The following is a 17580-nucleotide window of genomic DNA, read 5'->3' as shown; positions in this document are numbered from 1 at the left end:
CCTGGCCTCTAGTCTTGCGCTGTTCAAGACGTCCTGTGTGATTTTGCTTGATCTGATTGGTCAAAGGAAGAGTCAATATCCCATAGCCCGGACGGATATTCGCTTTGTGATTGGATTTGTTTGTCAGGCAACTGCTGCAACTTGTTTGTCAGACATTCAAGGAAAAAGAGAATACAAATATATATATGTATATATATGTATAAATATATATGTGTGTATATATGTGTGTATATATATATATATATATATATATATATATATATATATATATATATATATATATATATATATATATATATATATATATATATATATATATATATATAAATATGTTTTATTATTATTGCTTCCCAGTTTATTCAAAATCAAACTGCCTCTCCCCTTTTGAACAAGGTAATATTTTGGAAAAAGGTACATAGATGACATTTTAATGGTGTTTGTTGGCTCAGAAGATGAGCTATTTCAGTTCAGAGATTACATCAATGGCAAACATCATACTCTGACATTTACAATGGAGTAGTACAGCAAGGAACACATTGACATGAGGGATGCCGACACACCACTATTTTTTCACAAACCAACTGATCGTAATACTGTTTTAGATGCACGTAGCCATCACCAAAGACGCATGATAGAGAACATAGTACCATATGGCCAATTCTTGCACCTTAAGCGCATCTGTAGTGATCCTGCACACTTTGAAAAGAAGGCAGATGAAATGGGTGACAGGTTCAAACAGAGAGGATCCAAAACCTCCATCATGCACATCACAGCAAGAAATAAGACAAAAAATGTACAGATGGAGACCCTCTTGGAACCTGCCAACAAAGAAACTCCAGGTAACAGAGTCACCTTTGTTTCTGAATATAGTACCTCATCTCAAGTGTTAAAAGTTTAATCTTTAAACATTGGAATTGGTTATACTCAAATGTGACCCCCATCTGAAAGGGTTTGCGTCATTACCACCAAGGTTCTGTTTCAAAAGAGGAAAAAACATAAGGGACTCTGTTGTCAATTCTATCACTATGTACAAAATCACCTGGTACCGGTTCCAATTGGCTAAGCAAAGAACTGTGTGGTAACCATCCATGTGGAAGAAGATGCACTCATTGCTCCAACACCAAGGTGTTCTAGTATCCACAAACAGGACAGGAATACAACATAATAAGTAACTTCATTAAATGTAACACTACCAATGTCATTTACATGCTTAAGTTTCCCTGTGGTATGGTCTTTGTTGGTCAAACGAAACAAAATCTAAAGGTGCGAATAGCAGAACACAAGGCAGCAGTCAGGAATGGGAATATGGAGCCATAGCCAGACACTACCAAGAGAGAGGCCATGGGTCTGCAGCTTCATTAACATTTTTGGGCATAGAGAAGGTCACTCTGCCACCTAGGGGCGGTAACTTTAAAAAACGTTTGCTACAGTGGGAAGCCTAGTGGATTTTCACCCTGAATTCAATGGAACCTCATGGCCTAAATTAATCCCTTGATTTTAGCTCATTTTTGTAATAACGATTACTTTAACCCTCTAAACTATAGAGGGTTAAAGTAATCGTTATTACAAAAATGAGCTAAAATCCCAGAGTCTATAGTCTCAGAGAACGTAATATACATGATTGGTAATTGTATGTATATGTTGGTTACTAAAATAAGTCTACATTGTATTGCTTGGTTGGCTCCATAATTCCATTCCCGTCCCCTTTGAATGGGACTGAGCCCACATGAAACCAGTGTTTCTCTTTCTGGATGGGTAGTAATGTTTTAAATTCTTTACTCAGTTGAAATTGTTTATAATATGCCCTATATGGGCTTCATTGCATCTCTGAAGGTGCATTAGTGTAGTGAGGGGGTCCTTTACCCCCTCACTACACTAATTCTGTGTACTGGAGGTGTGCATTTTCTTTCCTAATAGTGGTCTGTGTTTTTAAATTGTATTTTTGTATTGTTTCAATTAACTTGAATGGTGCATCCTGGCTTGTCCCTTTCTGTACGCTTGAAAAAATAAAAATAATGTATATATATAAGATTGTTATTGATGCCAAAATTGGGGTAGGGTATTGTGTATATTCACTGAAGGATTAACACAATAGCAAATGCTTTAAAGTTAAATAAAATAAAGTAGGCCTACCATAATACAAGAAGATACAATTACTGTGTGTTTTTCCCTGCGGGGGTGCTAGAAGGTGGTCACTCAACTGGCTAGGGTTCTTCTCTAAAATGTTGGCCCAATGGTGGTGCTAGAGGAAAGACAATCGTTGGATCACAACATTTAGTAGAGGCCATCCTATGAGAAACATGAATGCACCCTCCCATGGCAATCCAGTCAGCATTTTTCAAGATATGTTTTGGACCAAAGTGGATGTTGTTTGGGACCAGAGTGACTGACTGACCAACCGTCCAAATCTCTCTCCCTCTCTCTCTCTCTCTCTCTCTCTCTCTCACACTCTCTCACATACACTCACACACACACACCAGGGCTGTATTAACCATTGGGCCGCCAGGGCCGTGGCCCAGGGGCCCTTGGCTATCAGGGGCACTTCGGGGGAACTGGGCCGCTCAGCAATCGACAATTTACTAAAATGAAATGTATAGGTTAATCAAATATCACCCCCCCCCCACACACACACACACGCACGATCATTACAGGAGTTCTCACAGGATAATGATGCAGATCCTTTATTTGGTCATTCCATGTCTGGTGTTATTGCCTTGTGGTTTCATGGTCGTAAAATATCCTAATAGGAGACATTTTTGTGAATAAACCTTCTGTACTACACATACAGTGTTCATTATTATCAGTGATTATTATCAGTGATCGTTCTATTTTTTGACACAGGTAAATGGCAGTGATGTTAGTGGCACCCACTGACTCACAGAAACATATTTGCTGTCCCGTAGCCGTCCGCTCCCCCGGTCTAATGTTGTAATCTCTTAGCCCAGTGGTTCTAAAAGTAGGGTCCAGGGACCCCCAGGGGTCCTTGAGGGAATTCCAGGGGGCCCCCAGCTAAATGATAGTTAGGAACCAAATGGACCCTTATGGGTCTGTAACTCAAGATTAATTAGCATTGATTTCATAATATAAATTGGGGTCCCAGAGATAGAAATGCCATTAAATGGGGTCCGTAGCTTAATGCATGTCAAACTGGGGGTCCTTAAACTTAAAATGGTTGAGAATCACTGCTAGAGCCGTAAAAATCTTTTATTATGGGGGTCCCTGGTATATCTTTTCAAAAAAAATATTATCAACACAGAAACATTTCTCTTGTCCTTTGACCTTTCACAAAAGTTCATATTCTATCACTGGTAAACATATGGTAACATTTACTGCACCAAATTGGAGAAATCTCACTTAATAATCACCTACCATGATAAGTGCCACATTGTTACACAGATGATCATAAATTATATTTATCAATGAAACCGGATTAAACCAATCAGCTGACTCCAAGCATACCTTAAAGGAGAATTCCGGACATTTTAAGTGTTATCTTTGATGTGTCGTTACTCACCTACCGACGTAAAAAGTGGCGTTGTTTTTTTCCAGAGATTCCCCTGTCGTCATCTCTACCTGGCAACACCAAGTTGCCAGGTTCTGGAAAGAAACAAGCAACCAGTGTTAAATCGTTCGGCATTAGCGGTAGCCTCTCAGGAACTTTCAGCGCATGTTTGACTATCATGAGACTCTACAATGAGTAGTAGTAGAGAAAAAAATAACTTTGCATCGGTTATAATAGACGATTTTCCTAAGCCACGCGCTCCCATTATGACAACGGAGGGGGTTGAAAAAATGACGACAGGGGAATCTCTGGAAAAAAACAACGCCACTTTTTACGTAATTCTATAAAATACAGTAGCCAATTCCGGTCCAGCTGTGTTTTACTCAATCTAAAGTAAAACTTACAGCCATTCATGTGCTTTTCAGGGTCAGGATGTTGCTTCTTTGACAGATTTAAGTGGAAGGCACATCTAATAAAAAATAGACATTTGGAAGAAATATTTAAATTCCATAAATATTATAGTATCACAGTTAGATCAGTGTCGAACTTTACAGCAACACCTTATGTTCAGATGAGACATTTCACAACATTTGGTTACATACCAAGCTACAGAAGAAAACAACCTTGGTTGGTGTATTTTGTCCAACTATATACTAATATGCATTTTTCCTCTAGAGGTCACTATTTCCTCACTAGCTCACATTTGGCTCATGAGTCATATAGTCTTCATTTTCAGTATCATTTGAAGTTTTATCAACAGAACAGAATTGTAATCATTACATTTATTTTCAGGATACTTTCTAGAATAGATCACAGAGATGTATTTGTGTGGAGTCATAAAATAATAGACATTGTGTACAGTTTCTTTTTAATACAAATTCTCTCACTGGACTAGCTTTGAATAACATTTGAAAATATAGAGTTTGTGCTTGATTCTCAATGTCTTGATTACCAGTACAGCCTATAATTAATCAAGCACCAAACAGACTGTAAAAGTTTGCTGCTCCGAAGACTATGTTCTCAGACTCATTCCACTGTTTGATGTATATCTCCATGATTATTTGTGTAGAGCACAGGACATTTATTCTGCCACAACTAATGTTTAGGCATCTGTATGTATACATACTTTCAAAAATGAGGTAACTAGTACTGATAATTGAAGCATTAAACTGTTCCAAAGGGTTCTCTCTGAGCATTGGTGATAAATGACAAAATTCTTGTGGCATTCTCTCCACAGTGTTTATGCACTATACGGTGCTGTAACATAAAAAGAAAACATACTTTAGTCTCATTTTCTGTGAGAGCGCGTGCACACACACACACACACACACACACACACACACACACACACACACACACACACACACACACACACACACACACACACACACACACACACACACACACACACACACACACACACACACACACACACACACACACACACACACACACACACACACACAATTAGTGTGTATTATGGAAGTAACAATAAAACTTGCCATCAATATTTAGATAATTGTGAAATGGCAGGGTCAAGACAACAAACTTGTATGAATAATAGCAAGGATAATTACATCATAATTGGTTCTACAAATATCCAGATCATAACAGGAGAAAAAAAGTCTCACAGGACAATATTGCAGATCCTTCAAACAGTAGCCTTTATTTGGTCATTTCATGTCTGGTGTTATTGCCTTGTGGCTTCAAGGTAATAACACAAGAATGCTGACAGCTGAGAGTCCAAGACCTTAGAATATGTCATAATATGAAGCTTTGGGTTGGTGCATTATTCTCAGTTATCATTAAATGTTTTGCTTTGTCTATAATTTGTTTTATTGCTTTTGATTAACCATAATTTCAAAATAATTGAAGCAGAAGTATAGGGATCTTTTCTAAGCTTTTCCTCAAGTTCACCTCAAAGTCTCCTAACTGCCTCCGGAAATCTCCCCGAGGAAATGAATCAAAAGATTCAGAGGTTATTCATTGTCATTTCACCAGGAAGACAAATATTACAAGTTTTAGCTGAAATAAATCTCTTGAATCCAGGGCCGATGAAATGGCATGACATGACCTTTTTGTTTTGTAGGACAGCATTGACCATATTCACAGTCGGTGGGCATTTTGCTTACATGAAGAATGTCTTAAAAATGGTGCATTTATATAGCGCCTTTATCCAAAGCGCTTTACAATGTGCAATGAATGCATTGCATGATTTCTGCAAGGCACCAACTTGCTCATCGGGAGCAATTAGGGGTTCAGTGTCTTGCTCAAGGACACTTCGACACTAACTCTGGGGGTGCCCGGGATCGAACTGGCAACCTTCAGCTCTACCTCCTAAGCCACTGCTACTCCGTCACAAATAAGGTTTATAACCTTTTTTACTGACAAGGTTGAAGGTAGCCTATCAGATCTATATGAGCTCTGCTCCAGACATCATTCACAGATGTGCCCATGCCCTTACCATACGATTTTAAGTCAGTTTATGCGAATCCTTATTACTGATCTCATAGTGTCTCAAATGCAACCTCCAATTTCCATGTTTCCTAATTATTTTAAGATCGCTTGTGTTCAGCCTATTCTGGAACAATTCTGGAAGAGTCTTGTTACAACTTCTGGCAGCCATAAAAAAACAATATTACATTGCTGCACTTATTAGCGACTTGAACCCTAGCATCCCTATTCTTGGGCGAACATTCGGCGAAAACATCAGATCTACAAGCTCATTTCACCTTGCATTGCAAAGTGTTGTGAGCAGGTAGATTGGCTAGTTTTGGCACAAGAGATTTGGTAATACGTAGGGGGCCTGTAGGGGGCCCTTGGACACCATTGGTCCATAGGGTTTGAGTGGTTAGATTCACAAATGATCTTTTAATGAATGATGACACTGGTGGCAATGCAGCATTTGACACGGTTGATCATATTTACAGCAGTGGATTGTCATAGCTGGGACTGCAATGTACAGTAAGTTTGAAAATGTAATCTCATTCCATCGTCATCAGCTCTTAACTGTCAGATTCTTTCCTATCCTTTGGTTTACTTTGGCTTTCACCCATATTTTAGAGCAACTGATTATTAGACACTTTGGAGTGAGTGGGAGGCATTGTGTAGGCCTACCCACTCTGGAGTTCGAGCCTGTCCCCCCCACACCCACACCCACACCCACCCACACACATCTGGACCGTCTCCCTCTGTAAGGTAAAGCCAATCAGCACATACCTGAACAAACACGTTTCACTTCCTTGGGATTCCACCATACAGGGATTCAAGCCTTAATTATCACAGCCATTTGTCAGAAGTCTAATGATTTCCACAGGCACACTCCAAAGTCGGACATTCCAATGTGAATATGGAGATCCTTAAATTCTCTGGAAATGGCACGAGCACATTATGATAGAAATGTGGCTTCCCAAAAAGACACAGACACTGTGCAGTATCGGTTGATTCCCTTTTTTGTAAATGTAAAATTTTGCTCTGTTGCCGTGAATTGCATTGATGCGCATCATTTGTATGGAAAAACCTTAACCAGGTCCAGGATACTGTGTTTTGAATGCAAGTAACGTGTGTGTGTGTGTGTGTGTGTGTGTGTGTGTGTGTGTGTGTGTGTGTGTGTGTGTGTGTGTGTGTGTGTGTGTGTGTGTGTGTGTGTGTGTGTGTGTGTATCTTACAGGTTACTGGTCACATGTCTCTCTCAGAAGGATGTCAGTTCTTTGTGGCTTCAGAGGAGTGCACAAATCTGTGTGTCCTAACCTAACCTTCATTATGAGCAGCTCTACTAATGGTATCTATAATACTATATACAATACACTGTGTATAAACTAACCTTCATTATGAACAGCTCTACTAATGGTATCTATAATACTATATACAATACTCTGTGTCCTAACCTAACCTTCATTATGAGCAGCTCTACTAATGGTATCTATAATACTATATACAATACACTGTGTTCTAACCTAACCTTCATTATGAACAGCTCTACTAATGGTATCTATAATACTATATACAATACACTGTGTTCTAAACAGTATATTCAAAGATTTGCAAAAAAAAAATCACGATTTTTCAAAAATAGCAGATCTACAAGCTTGTGGATCTGCTATTTTTGAAAAAAAGTTGTGAAAATTTGAGCAAATCTTTCAATATATATATACACTTTTAACTCAAATCTTTGCTTCTGGGGGTCCGTGGAACAAATATGTTCAGATGGGGGTCCGCGACCAAATTAATTTAATTTTGGGGGTCCTTGGCATGAAAAAGTTTGAGAACCACTGATATATATAGCAACACATGTAAAAAAAAAAAAAAAGAAGAAAAAAAACTGTTTGGATTTAGAAGACATTTGTAGAATCTCCCAGAGAAGCAAAGATTTGAGTTAAAGGCCCCAGTTTAAAAATAATCATTTTGGTGGGTCCGCGGTTCAAATAGGATTATAATTATTTTGGGGGGTCCCCAGTTAAAATAGAATCATTTTGGGGGGGTCCCCAGTTCAAAAAGGCTTATTTTATAAAAAAAAGTACTCTATTAATCTAGAAAAGTAATCTACAAGCTAGAGAAGTAATTTACTAATCTAGAAAAGTAATCACACCCCCCTGGGTGATAGGCCACGGCCACTTCCAGCCGATAGCAGATCTACAAGCTCATAGCGCGTCAACCGGTGCTGGAACAGTAATTTTACTAATCTAGAAAAGTAATCTACAAGCTAGAAACGCGTCCCTTCGCGCCACGTTTTGTAGATCTGCTGATAGGCCACGCCCACAGCTTGAAACCACACCCCCTGGGTGATAGGCCACGCCCTCCTCCAGCCGATTGCAGATCTACAAGCTCATAGCGCGGCACCACGTGCCGCGCTATGAGCTTGTAGATCTGCTATTTTGGACTGATAAGCTGATAAGCCACGCCCCCAGCTTCAAGCCACCCCCCCAAGGTGAAAGGACAGGCCCACAGCTTCAAACCACGCCCACATGGTGATAGGCCACGCCCACCCCCAGCCGATGTCAGATCTACAAGCTCGTAGCGCGGCAACCGGTGCCACGCTACGAGCTTGTAGATCTGCTATTTTTAACGCGCAAGGCTTTGAACCACACCCCCAAGCTGATAGGCCACGCCCACAGCTCCAAACCACACACCCCAGGGTGATAGGCCACGCCCACCCCCAGCCGAGGGCAGATCTACAAGCTCATAGCGCTAGTTGCCCGGGGACAGGGGGTTATAATGCAATTTTGGCCTGAGGACAGGGGAGTATAGAATGATTTTTTCAGCAGATTTTCAGTCCAGAGTGCAAAAGACTGAATTCGAAAGCTCAAAAGATGCTGTGTTGAGGGGCCCCCCACGCCAAACCGGGGCCCCTTTAGAGGACGCCACTTGGCCAGGTGGAACCACAGTCAAGCTTAGTTCCGTGTTCCGCAGCCCACCCGGGCTTTCTAAGATGTAGCGCCCCCTAGTGCTTGTCTAAAATGTCTGTTTTTTGGGGGATTTTTTTTCCACCAGATTTTTTTTCCGTTATCTGTTCATTTCAGCCAATTTTATTTTATTTTATATTTAACATTGTAAAATGTTCAACAAGGCCATGCCCCCTATTTCAGGTGTTTCAGGTGAGAGGGGCGATCTTTGGTGTCAACTGTCTTTGGGACAAGTGTATTATGATGATGCCAGCTTAGAACAAGTTGAGAAGTTGTGAAATGGGACATTCTACATAATGAGTACTTTTTACTTTTGGTACTTTAAGTACATTTTGATACCAATACCTTTGTACTTTAACTCAAGTAAAGTTTTATTTCCTGACTTTTACTAACAGAGTATTTCTACTTTGCAAAAGCAAAAAAAGAAAAGCTAATTTGGATTTGGACCTGCTGTATCAACCTGGAATCGAACCCGGATTGCTAAATTGATAATGTATAGCCTTGACCACCAGGCCACTGCAAACTGACCATTGAGAAGGGAAATATGTGATAATTAAACCTCCAGTACATAGCTGAAATGTACAAAAAATAGCAGATCTACAAGCTCATATGAGCTTGTAGATCTGCTATTTCTTTATTTTTTAAATCGTGAAGGTTTGTGCAAATCTTTGAATGTATTATATATATTTTTAAAGCAATCATTTTTAACTCAAATCTTTGCTTCTGGGGGGATCACTGGAACAACATATGTGGGTGTTTGACTCTGATCTTTTGACTGTTAAACTGCTACGATATGTCAGTTTTGTTGGATGATAAATTCCCCAGGATGTAACTCGTGTAGAAGAATATAATTTTTCTGAGCACAGTGAGGGAAGAGCAACAAGTGGCGCCCTGCTCACTTCACTCTTCGTCACACCCCCACACTCACCCCAGCTGTGTATTGATAATGTAATGGGAGGGGCGGCATTATTTCTTTGTAAGTCTCCTGGGTTCCAGACTATCATGGACTCTGCCAGTGTGTACACTACAGCTATCTGTGTAATTGAGAGGTCTTGACTAATAAACTGCTAAGATTTCACAATTTCCCCATATTTTTAATAGCTCAAGAATTGCTGTGTTCAGCATTTTTTTACGCTTGTTGCTTTTAAAGCTGTGAACACATATCAGAGAAGTGGAAACAAAGAAAGTAACAGAGCAGAAAATGGAATGCAGATTTCCCTCTTGCATTCTAACATGGGCCATGGTGTTGAAGTTTTCCTTTCTGCTTCATCGCATTGTGAGCCAGCCAACACAAGCTCAAAACTTCTTCCATTCCTCTCTCTGTTCAGATGCTAATTTCACCGAAATGAAACAGGAGAAGAGAACTGTGACAGGTTTTCAGCTGTCGTCCTCTGCAGCTGAATACATTTACAGATTTCAAAATGGACTCTAATGCAAGGCAACAACAAAGTGCAGCATGCATAATGTATATGGTATCAAGAATATGTCATCCAAGAAGTGCCAGGTAAAGAGCTCTCCACTGCACACGTGCAAGCTCATAACACATTCAAACTAGAAAAAGTGCTCCTCGGAGCACAGGTCTCCGCCAGGCCTTTCGGCCTGGCGGAGACAATAATCCCAGTAAGTCTATTCTATAACAAAAACACACAATAGTTATGTAAAAAGATTGCATTCAGTAGTGTTGTTGAGATATGACACCTGAGATATGAGTGATTACCACATTTTGACCTAGTTGTCTTTCGGCCTGGCGAGAGAGTATGTTTTCGCCCCTGTCCGTCCGTCCGTCCGTCCGTCCTGTCTGTGTGTTACCAGCTAATCTCTGGCACCGTTGGCCCGGTCGCTCCGAAACTGTGCACAAACACTCCCTGGATGCCAATTCAGAACCTCTGCTTTTTTCACATGGGCCTGTTATAGCGCCACCAGGAGGCCGATTTGTGCAAAACCCTTTTTTTTTTACATTACTCCTACAGATTTTATCCAAACGTCATGCAAATCGGTACACAGTATCTTTATAGTCATGTGATCAACACAAATCTGTCCGATTTCCCATATTCCATCCTCATTGCCTATGGTTGGCTTCCAAAGTTTGCAGGATTGGTCCGTTTTGAACAAAAAGCCTCAAACTATGCACGCAGCTTGCGATTTCCGTGAATTTTCACACGCACATTCCCACTAGGCTGAGGAAGAAATGCCACTTGAAAATGTTCAAATCAGCCTCATGGTGGCGCTATAACAGGCTGATTTGTGTTTTTACCTATAACTGCACCGATCTGCGTGAAACTTTGCACACACTCTCCCTAGAGGCCAAGGAAAAACCTTTGCCATGCATTTTTTACATCTGCCTTTTAGAACGCCACCAGGAGGCTGACTTTTGTAAAACAAATGTTTTGCTATTACTCCTTCAGAATCTGTCCAAAAATCACGCAAATCGGTACACAGTATCTCTATAGTCATGTGATCAAGATGGAAGTGTCCGATACATCATATTCTATCCTAATTGGCTAACATTGGCTTCCAAAGTTTGCTGGATAGGTCCGTTTGAACAAAATGCCTCAAATCATGAACGCAACGTGCGATTTCTGTGAAATTTTGCACACATATTCCCACTAGGCAGAGGAAAAAATGCCACCCTTTTCACATTGGCCTGTTATAGCGCCACCAGCAGGTCTAATTTAGCAAAACACATTTTTGGAACAAAATGCCTCAAATCATGAATGCAGTGTCTGATTGCCGTGAAAGACCTAAGAATAAATGGCACCCTTTTCACATTGGCCTATTATAGCGCCACCAGGAGGCCACAATAACGTACCTGACCTGGCGGAGACCTGTGCTCCGAGGAGCACTTTTTCTAGTTTTATTTCCTTTGAAAATCATGTAGCCATAAGGTATTCTGGTTAAAGATAAACAGCATAGATACAAATATAGAAGTATTCTAAAAGTACATTCATACCTTTATACTGTATATTAACTTGATGTCATATGTATAGTACTGTTGTTGTATCGGCAAAAATGCCAACTCTTACAGGCCTATTTTATTTAAAACTAGAAAAAGTGCTCCTCGGAGCACAGGTCTCCGCCAGGTCAGGTAGGCTATTGTGGCCTCCTGGTGGCGCTATAATAGGCCAACGTGAAAAGGGTGCCATTTCTTCTTAGGCCTTGCACGACAATCGGACACTGACTGCATTCATGATTTGAGGCATTTTGTTAAAAACATTTGTTTCGCTAAATTAGACCTGTTGGTGGCGCTATAACAGGCCAATGTTAAAAGGGTGGCATTTGTTCCTCAACATAGTGTGAATGTGCGTGCAAAGTTTGAGCGCAATTGGACGCTGCGTTCATGATTTGCGGAATGTTGTTCAAAACAAGCCAATAATGCAAACTTTAGATGTCAATCTTAGCCAATCAGTATGGAATATGAAAAATCAAACACATCCGTCGTGATCACATGACTATAGAGATCATGTGTACCGATTTGCGTGAAATTTGGATACAATTGGAAGGAGTAGTATAAAATTATGTGTTTTACATAAGTCGGCCTCCTGGTGGCGCTATAAAAGGCAGATGTGAAAAATGCAGGGCAAAGGTTTTTCCTTGACCTCTAGGGAGTGTGCATACTAAGTTTTACACAGATCGGTGCAGTTATAGTTAAAAACACGAATCGGCCTGTTATAGCGCCACCATGAGGCTGTTTTGAAAAAATTCGAGTGGCATTTCTTCCTCAGCCTAGTGGGAATATACATGCAAAATTTCATGGAAATTGCACGCTGTGTTCATGATTTGAGGCATTTTGTTCAAAATGGAGCACACCTGCAAACTTTGGAAGCCATTCTTAGCCAATCAGAATGGAATATGAAAAATCTGAAATACCCGTTTCGTTTAATGACTATAGAGATACTGTGTACCGATTCGCGTGACGTTTGGACCAAATCTGTAGGAGTACAGTAAATAAATGTGTTTTTCAAAAAGCAGCCTCCTGGTGGCGCTATAACAGGCCCATGTGAAATTTTTGGGGCAGAGGTTCTGAATTGGCATCCAGGGAGTGTGTGTGCACAGTTTGGGAGCGACCGGGCCAACGGTGCCGGAGATTAGCTGGTGACAGACGGACGGACGGACACACACACGGACACACGGACGGACGGACGGACAGGGGGTAAAACATACTCTCTCGCCATGCCTTACGGCCTGGCGGAGACAATAAATGCCAAAAATCATGAATGCATTGTCTAATCAACCTCAAATTTGAATCGCACATCGAGGGGTCTCTAAACAATGCAGAGCCAAAAGTAATTTCACTTGGATCCATAGAGAGCACCACAAATGCCACAAATGTCACTATTTGTTGCATAATTATTATTCACCAAGTTGGGTACAAATGATCTCAGGAGATATTTTGATAATGAGCATCAAACAGGGTTTTGATATTCCATAGGCTACTGTTTGCCTCTAATTGGCTACTAAAATTAGTGGGAGGCACCTATTTCTTAAAAAAAACATCATACTGTATATCATGAATGCGAGATCCTCAAATCCTGATGGCTTCAACCCACAACTTACCAAGCCCTGGCTAGGCCACCCCGTCAGAGATAATATGTGCTCTATGGAACACCCCTTTCTATAACACCTATTAGGGCCCCTGTCAGCCTATAATGTTTGCAATATCACAGCAAAATCCTAAGTTGAAATCTTTATGTAAGCGATAATGCATGACAAGGTGTCCTGATTTAGAAAAATGATAGACGATGCAGAGTTGGTTTCATTGGTTTGTGTATTTTACTGTATTAATGGTTATTTTAGCTAACATTAGCTACAAGCTATCCTTAAAAAAAACATGGATTTCAATATAACTTTCATCCTTTTGGGGAACATAAAACTGTTTTGATATTGTGTACTGTAAAAGATGTCACTGTTATCAGCTGACTGTCTCAACTGGTACTTGTTCCTTACTACGGCTTCTCAGTTCTCACACTTACTGGAGTAACGTAACGTTTATTTAAACATTTAAGAACATAGTGCAAAAATTCTATTTAAATAACATTGCCCCAAAAATGTGAACAAGCATTATTTAAATTTGAATCATTGTTAAGTGGCCACGGTATAAACTGGATAATCATGCCAGAGCCATGTGGTTATGAAACAAATATACACTTTGCATTTATACTATATTTATACTATTACCACTACTTCCATTTCCCCCTGCTCAGCTGTTGTGAGACATACTGGCAGAAACACACTCCTCCCTCCATGTGGCCAGTAGAGCTACGCTGGAGAAAGGGGAAGTGCCTTTTGGCCAGGCAGCAGGAATAACCTGATGAGAAGAAGACCAGAGCTCTGTGAAACATCTCCTCGGTGCAGGCATGCTCAGAAAATGTTTCTGCAAATTCACGCCTGCACCCATCCAGAGAAACACAGACCAGAGCGATTTTGGAATTGGAACAACAGCCCATTAAAACCTTATATTGACAAAGCAGTGTGTTTGCTTGTCCAACTGCTTTATGCATTTCCCTCATAATATAATTTTCATCTTCCACCTTCTGCATACAAAGACGAACTAAGATACTCAAAGGCACGATCATGAAAATAAAACCATAGTTAATGTTGATGTTCAATTTAAGTCCAAAAAAACCCCCCTGAAAGACCATGGAAATAAAAATTGCAATGCACAATCCGACACCAACTATTATAGCCGCAATGTACATCAGCACTCTTAACCAAAGAGAACGAAACCACACTTTGCTCTCAGAAACATTATTGACTATCCTCACAGCCCTAAGATACATGTTTGGGTCTTCAATGACCAAGCGCAGCTGCTCCGGGACCTCCATGTCACTGAACCGGCCAGCGTCCCATTTGTGGAGCTTCTCTTCGTTGAAAGCAGTCAGAGGCTGCAGAACCTTCCCGTTGTAGATGGATGGAGGCTGGAAGGGTACGACCGTGTTGGCCTGCAGCTGATGGTTGGATGTGCAGAGCACCTTGAGAAGCTTAATGAGAAAGTCTGGGTCCCTGGCCTCCAGGTAGGTGAGGTGGCAGAGGTGAAGAGGAACGCTGACTCCCGGCTCCAGCAGCACGGGAACTATGGGCTTGCGCTCCAGGCAGTTTCTGAACAGAGACATGTTGGCCTCCAGGAGACACCAGCGACTCCTCACAAACTCTGAGCTGAGGACCAGCAGAACTTTCTGGCTCTCCTGAATGCAGTCGGACATGTTCTCTAGCACAGTGCGACCGGGAACAAAGTCACGCTCGTGGTAGCAGACCTGCAAGCCGCAGGACTCCAGCTCGTCTATGAGGTTGTGGGTCCAACACACATCAGTGCTGCTGTAACTGATGAAGACATGGTAATGTTCACCGTCCCTCAGAGGAGGAGGGACGGGTGGGACACATGAGGGGGGCAGAGGGACGATGTGCTTTGATCCAACGTCAACTCTGACAGACTGCATCATCTACACAGAAAACGTTGTTAGTGTTAGAGTTCGGAAACTAATCGACTTTTCCCATGCCTTTGTGAGATTGGCTCGGCAGCAGGGTGGAACCGGAAACACATACAGTATGACACCTTTACAGTATATAAGTATCGGAAAATGAACAGGAACAGGAAATATCAAATTTAAAAAATCTCAATACAGTAGTGTTACACATATGTAAAGAAGAAGGTTCCTCAATCTGGCGCAACAGATTTATTTAGTTTTCAGGGTAGGGGGTATCTGTGAAACACAGTTGAAATACACATTCAGTAGTGTCTGTTTCCATTCAGTAGTATCTGACTGAATCTTGACTAGACTGATCTGAATACCATTTTCTGTTTCACGTTTAATACAGTAACAGTACATAAGCAAACACATTTATCATAGCTGCCCACAGCAATATACTCTTTCCCTGTCCAAATGCCCCTTGACACAGAAATAACATTGAACAACATATTTTCAATAAACACCTTCTCAGTGCAATGATCATTCAACTTAATAATAATATTCAATAAACCAAACGGCCTAATTGCCCCTGTTTCTTATAGTCATTAGCTGAGAAACACAACAGGAACAAACATAGCTTTAAATGCAAATGTAACATCAACATTCATATTTTCAAACTCCAGATATTCTTACAGTATATCCTCCAAAACACACCAACTCTGTATTAGCAAACTGCACAGATTATGTTGGTGAGAGTATAGACATTTCACGTCCTCACTGTGGCTCAAGGTGGCTGTCTCTGTGTTGTAGTGTTAGCTTGCTAAGTACTAATGCTAAACACCAGGGTAAACTCACTCATCATAACACACTCATACACATCTCTGCCCACTTGCCCCTTCAGTTCCCCATTTATGCATATGACCCTTTTATCCCATCTTGTCCTGTCCAGCAGCTCTTACCTGTGAAACACTGTTGAAATACACATTCAGTATAGTGTCTGTTTACATTCAGTAGTATCTGACTGAATCTTGACTAGACTGATCTGAATATCATTTCCTGATTCACGTAAGAGAATCAGGAAACTGAAACTTAAACTCATTAAACCTCACTGCACCCTCTGCTGTCCTTTAACTGTCACAGGCACAAAACCGTTTTGTGCTGCTCCTGGCATTTAATAAATGTCTGTGTTTTAAACGGGGGGGGGGGGGGGGGGGGGGGGTAGTATTTTGTGTTTTCATGCTTTACTTTTGACCCAAATAATCCCTTAGGGGCCACAGTAGCAACTTCTGAATCTTTTTTCAATTGAGTCATACTAAGTTATAGAAAGTTGTCTTCAGAATAATATTTTCAGTAATTTAAAAATTTAAGTTTGTAATCTAGCAAAACAGAAACCCTAATTGTCTCCGCCAGGCCGAAAGGCATGGCGAGAGAGTATGTTTTACCCCCTGTCCGTCCGTCCGTCCGTCCGTCCGTCCGTGTGTCCGTCCGTCCGTCCGTCTGTGACCAGCTAATCTCCGCCACCGTTGCCTTGATCGCAGCGAAACTGTGCACACACACTCCCTGGATGCCAATTCCAAACTTCTGCCCCACATTTTTCACATGGGCCTTTTATAGCGCCACCAGGTGGCCAATTTGTGAAAAACATATTCTTTGACAGTACTCCTACAGATTCTGTCCAAAAATCCCACAAATCGGTACACAGTATCTCTATAGTCATTTAACGAAATGGGTCTTTCAGATTTTCCATTTTCCATCCTGATTGGCTAAAAATGGCTTCCAAAGTTTGCAGGAGTACTCCTTTTTGAACAAAATGCCTCAAATCATGAACACAGCATGCAATTTCCATGAAATTTTGCTCGCATATTTCCACTATGCCGAGGAAGGAATGGCACTTGAACATTTTCAAATCAGCCTCATGGTGGCGCTATAACAGGCTGATTCATGTTTGTACCTATAACTGCACCGATCTGTGTAAAACTTTGTATGTGCACTCCCTAGAGGTCAAGGAAAAATCTTTGCCCTGCATTTTTCACATCTGCCTTTTATAGCGCCACCAGGAGGCTGACTTACTGTACGTAAAACACTTTTTTTTTATTACTCCTTCCGATTTTATCCAAATTTAACACAAATCGGTACACATGATCTCCATAGTCATGTGATCAAGACGGATGTGTTTGATTTTTCATATTCCATTCTCATTGGCTAAGATTGACAAGTTTGCAGTAGTGGCTTGTTTTGAACAAAATTCCGCAAATCATGAACGCACCGTCCG

The 17580-nt window shown here is 40.9% G+C and overlaps 1 protein-coding gene across 1 annotated transcript; it reads right to left on the bottom strand.

Moving 5' to 3' along the window:
- Nucleotides 1–13551: 13551 nt before the first annotated feature.
- Nucleotides 13552–16367, bottom strand: LOC308087836 (uncharacterized protein). The gene is made up of 2 exons (XM_080432031.1): nucleotides 16268–16367; nucleotides 13552–15341 (listed from the first exon to the last, which is right to left on the bottom strand). Exon 2 carries the CDS (start codon nucleotides 15339–15341, stop codon nucleotides 14082–14084), a length of 1260 nt encoding a protein of 419 aa, XP_080288157.1. The 5' UTR covers nucleotides 16268–16367; the 3' UTR covers nucleotides 13552–14081.
- Between the last annotated feature and the right edge of the window lie 1213 nt (nucleotides 16368–17580).

This window comes from Gymnoscopelus braueri, assembly GCF_963280865.1.
Source record: "Gymnoscopelus braueri genome assembly, chromosome: 7".
Lineage (NCBI taxonomy): Eukaryota > Metazoa > Chordata > Actinopteri > Myctophiformes > Myctophidae > Gymnoscopelus > Gymnoscopelus braueri.
This window is presented reverse-complemented; position numbering and strand designations above follow the sequence as displayed.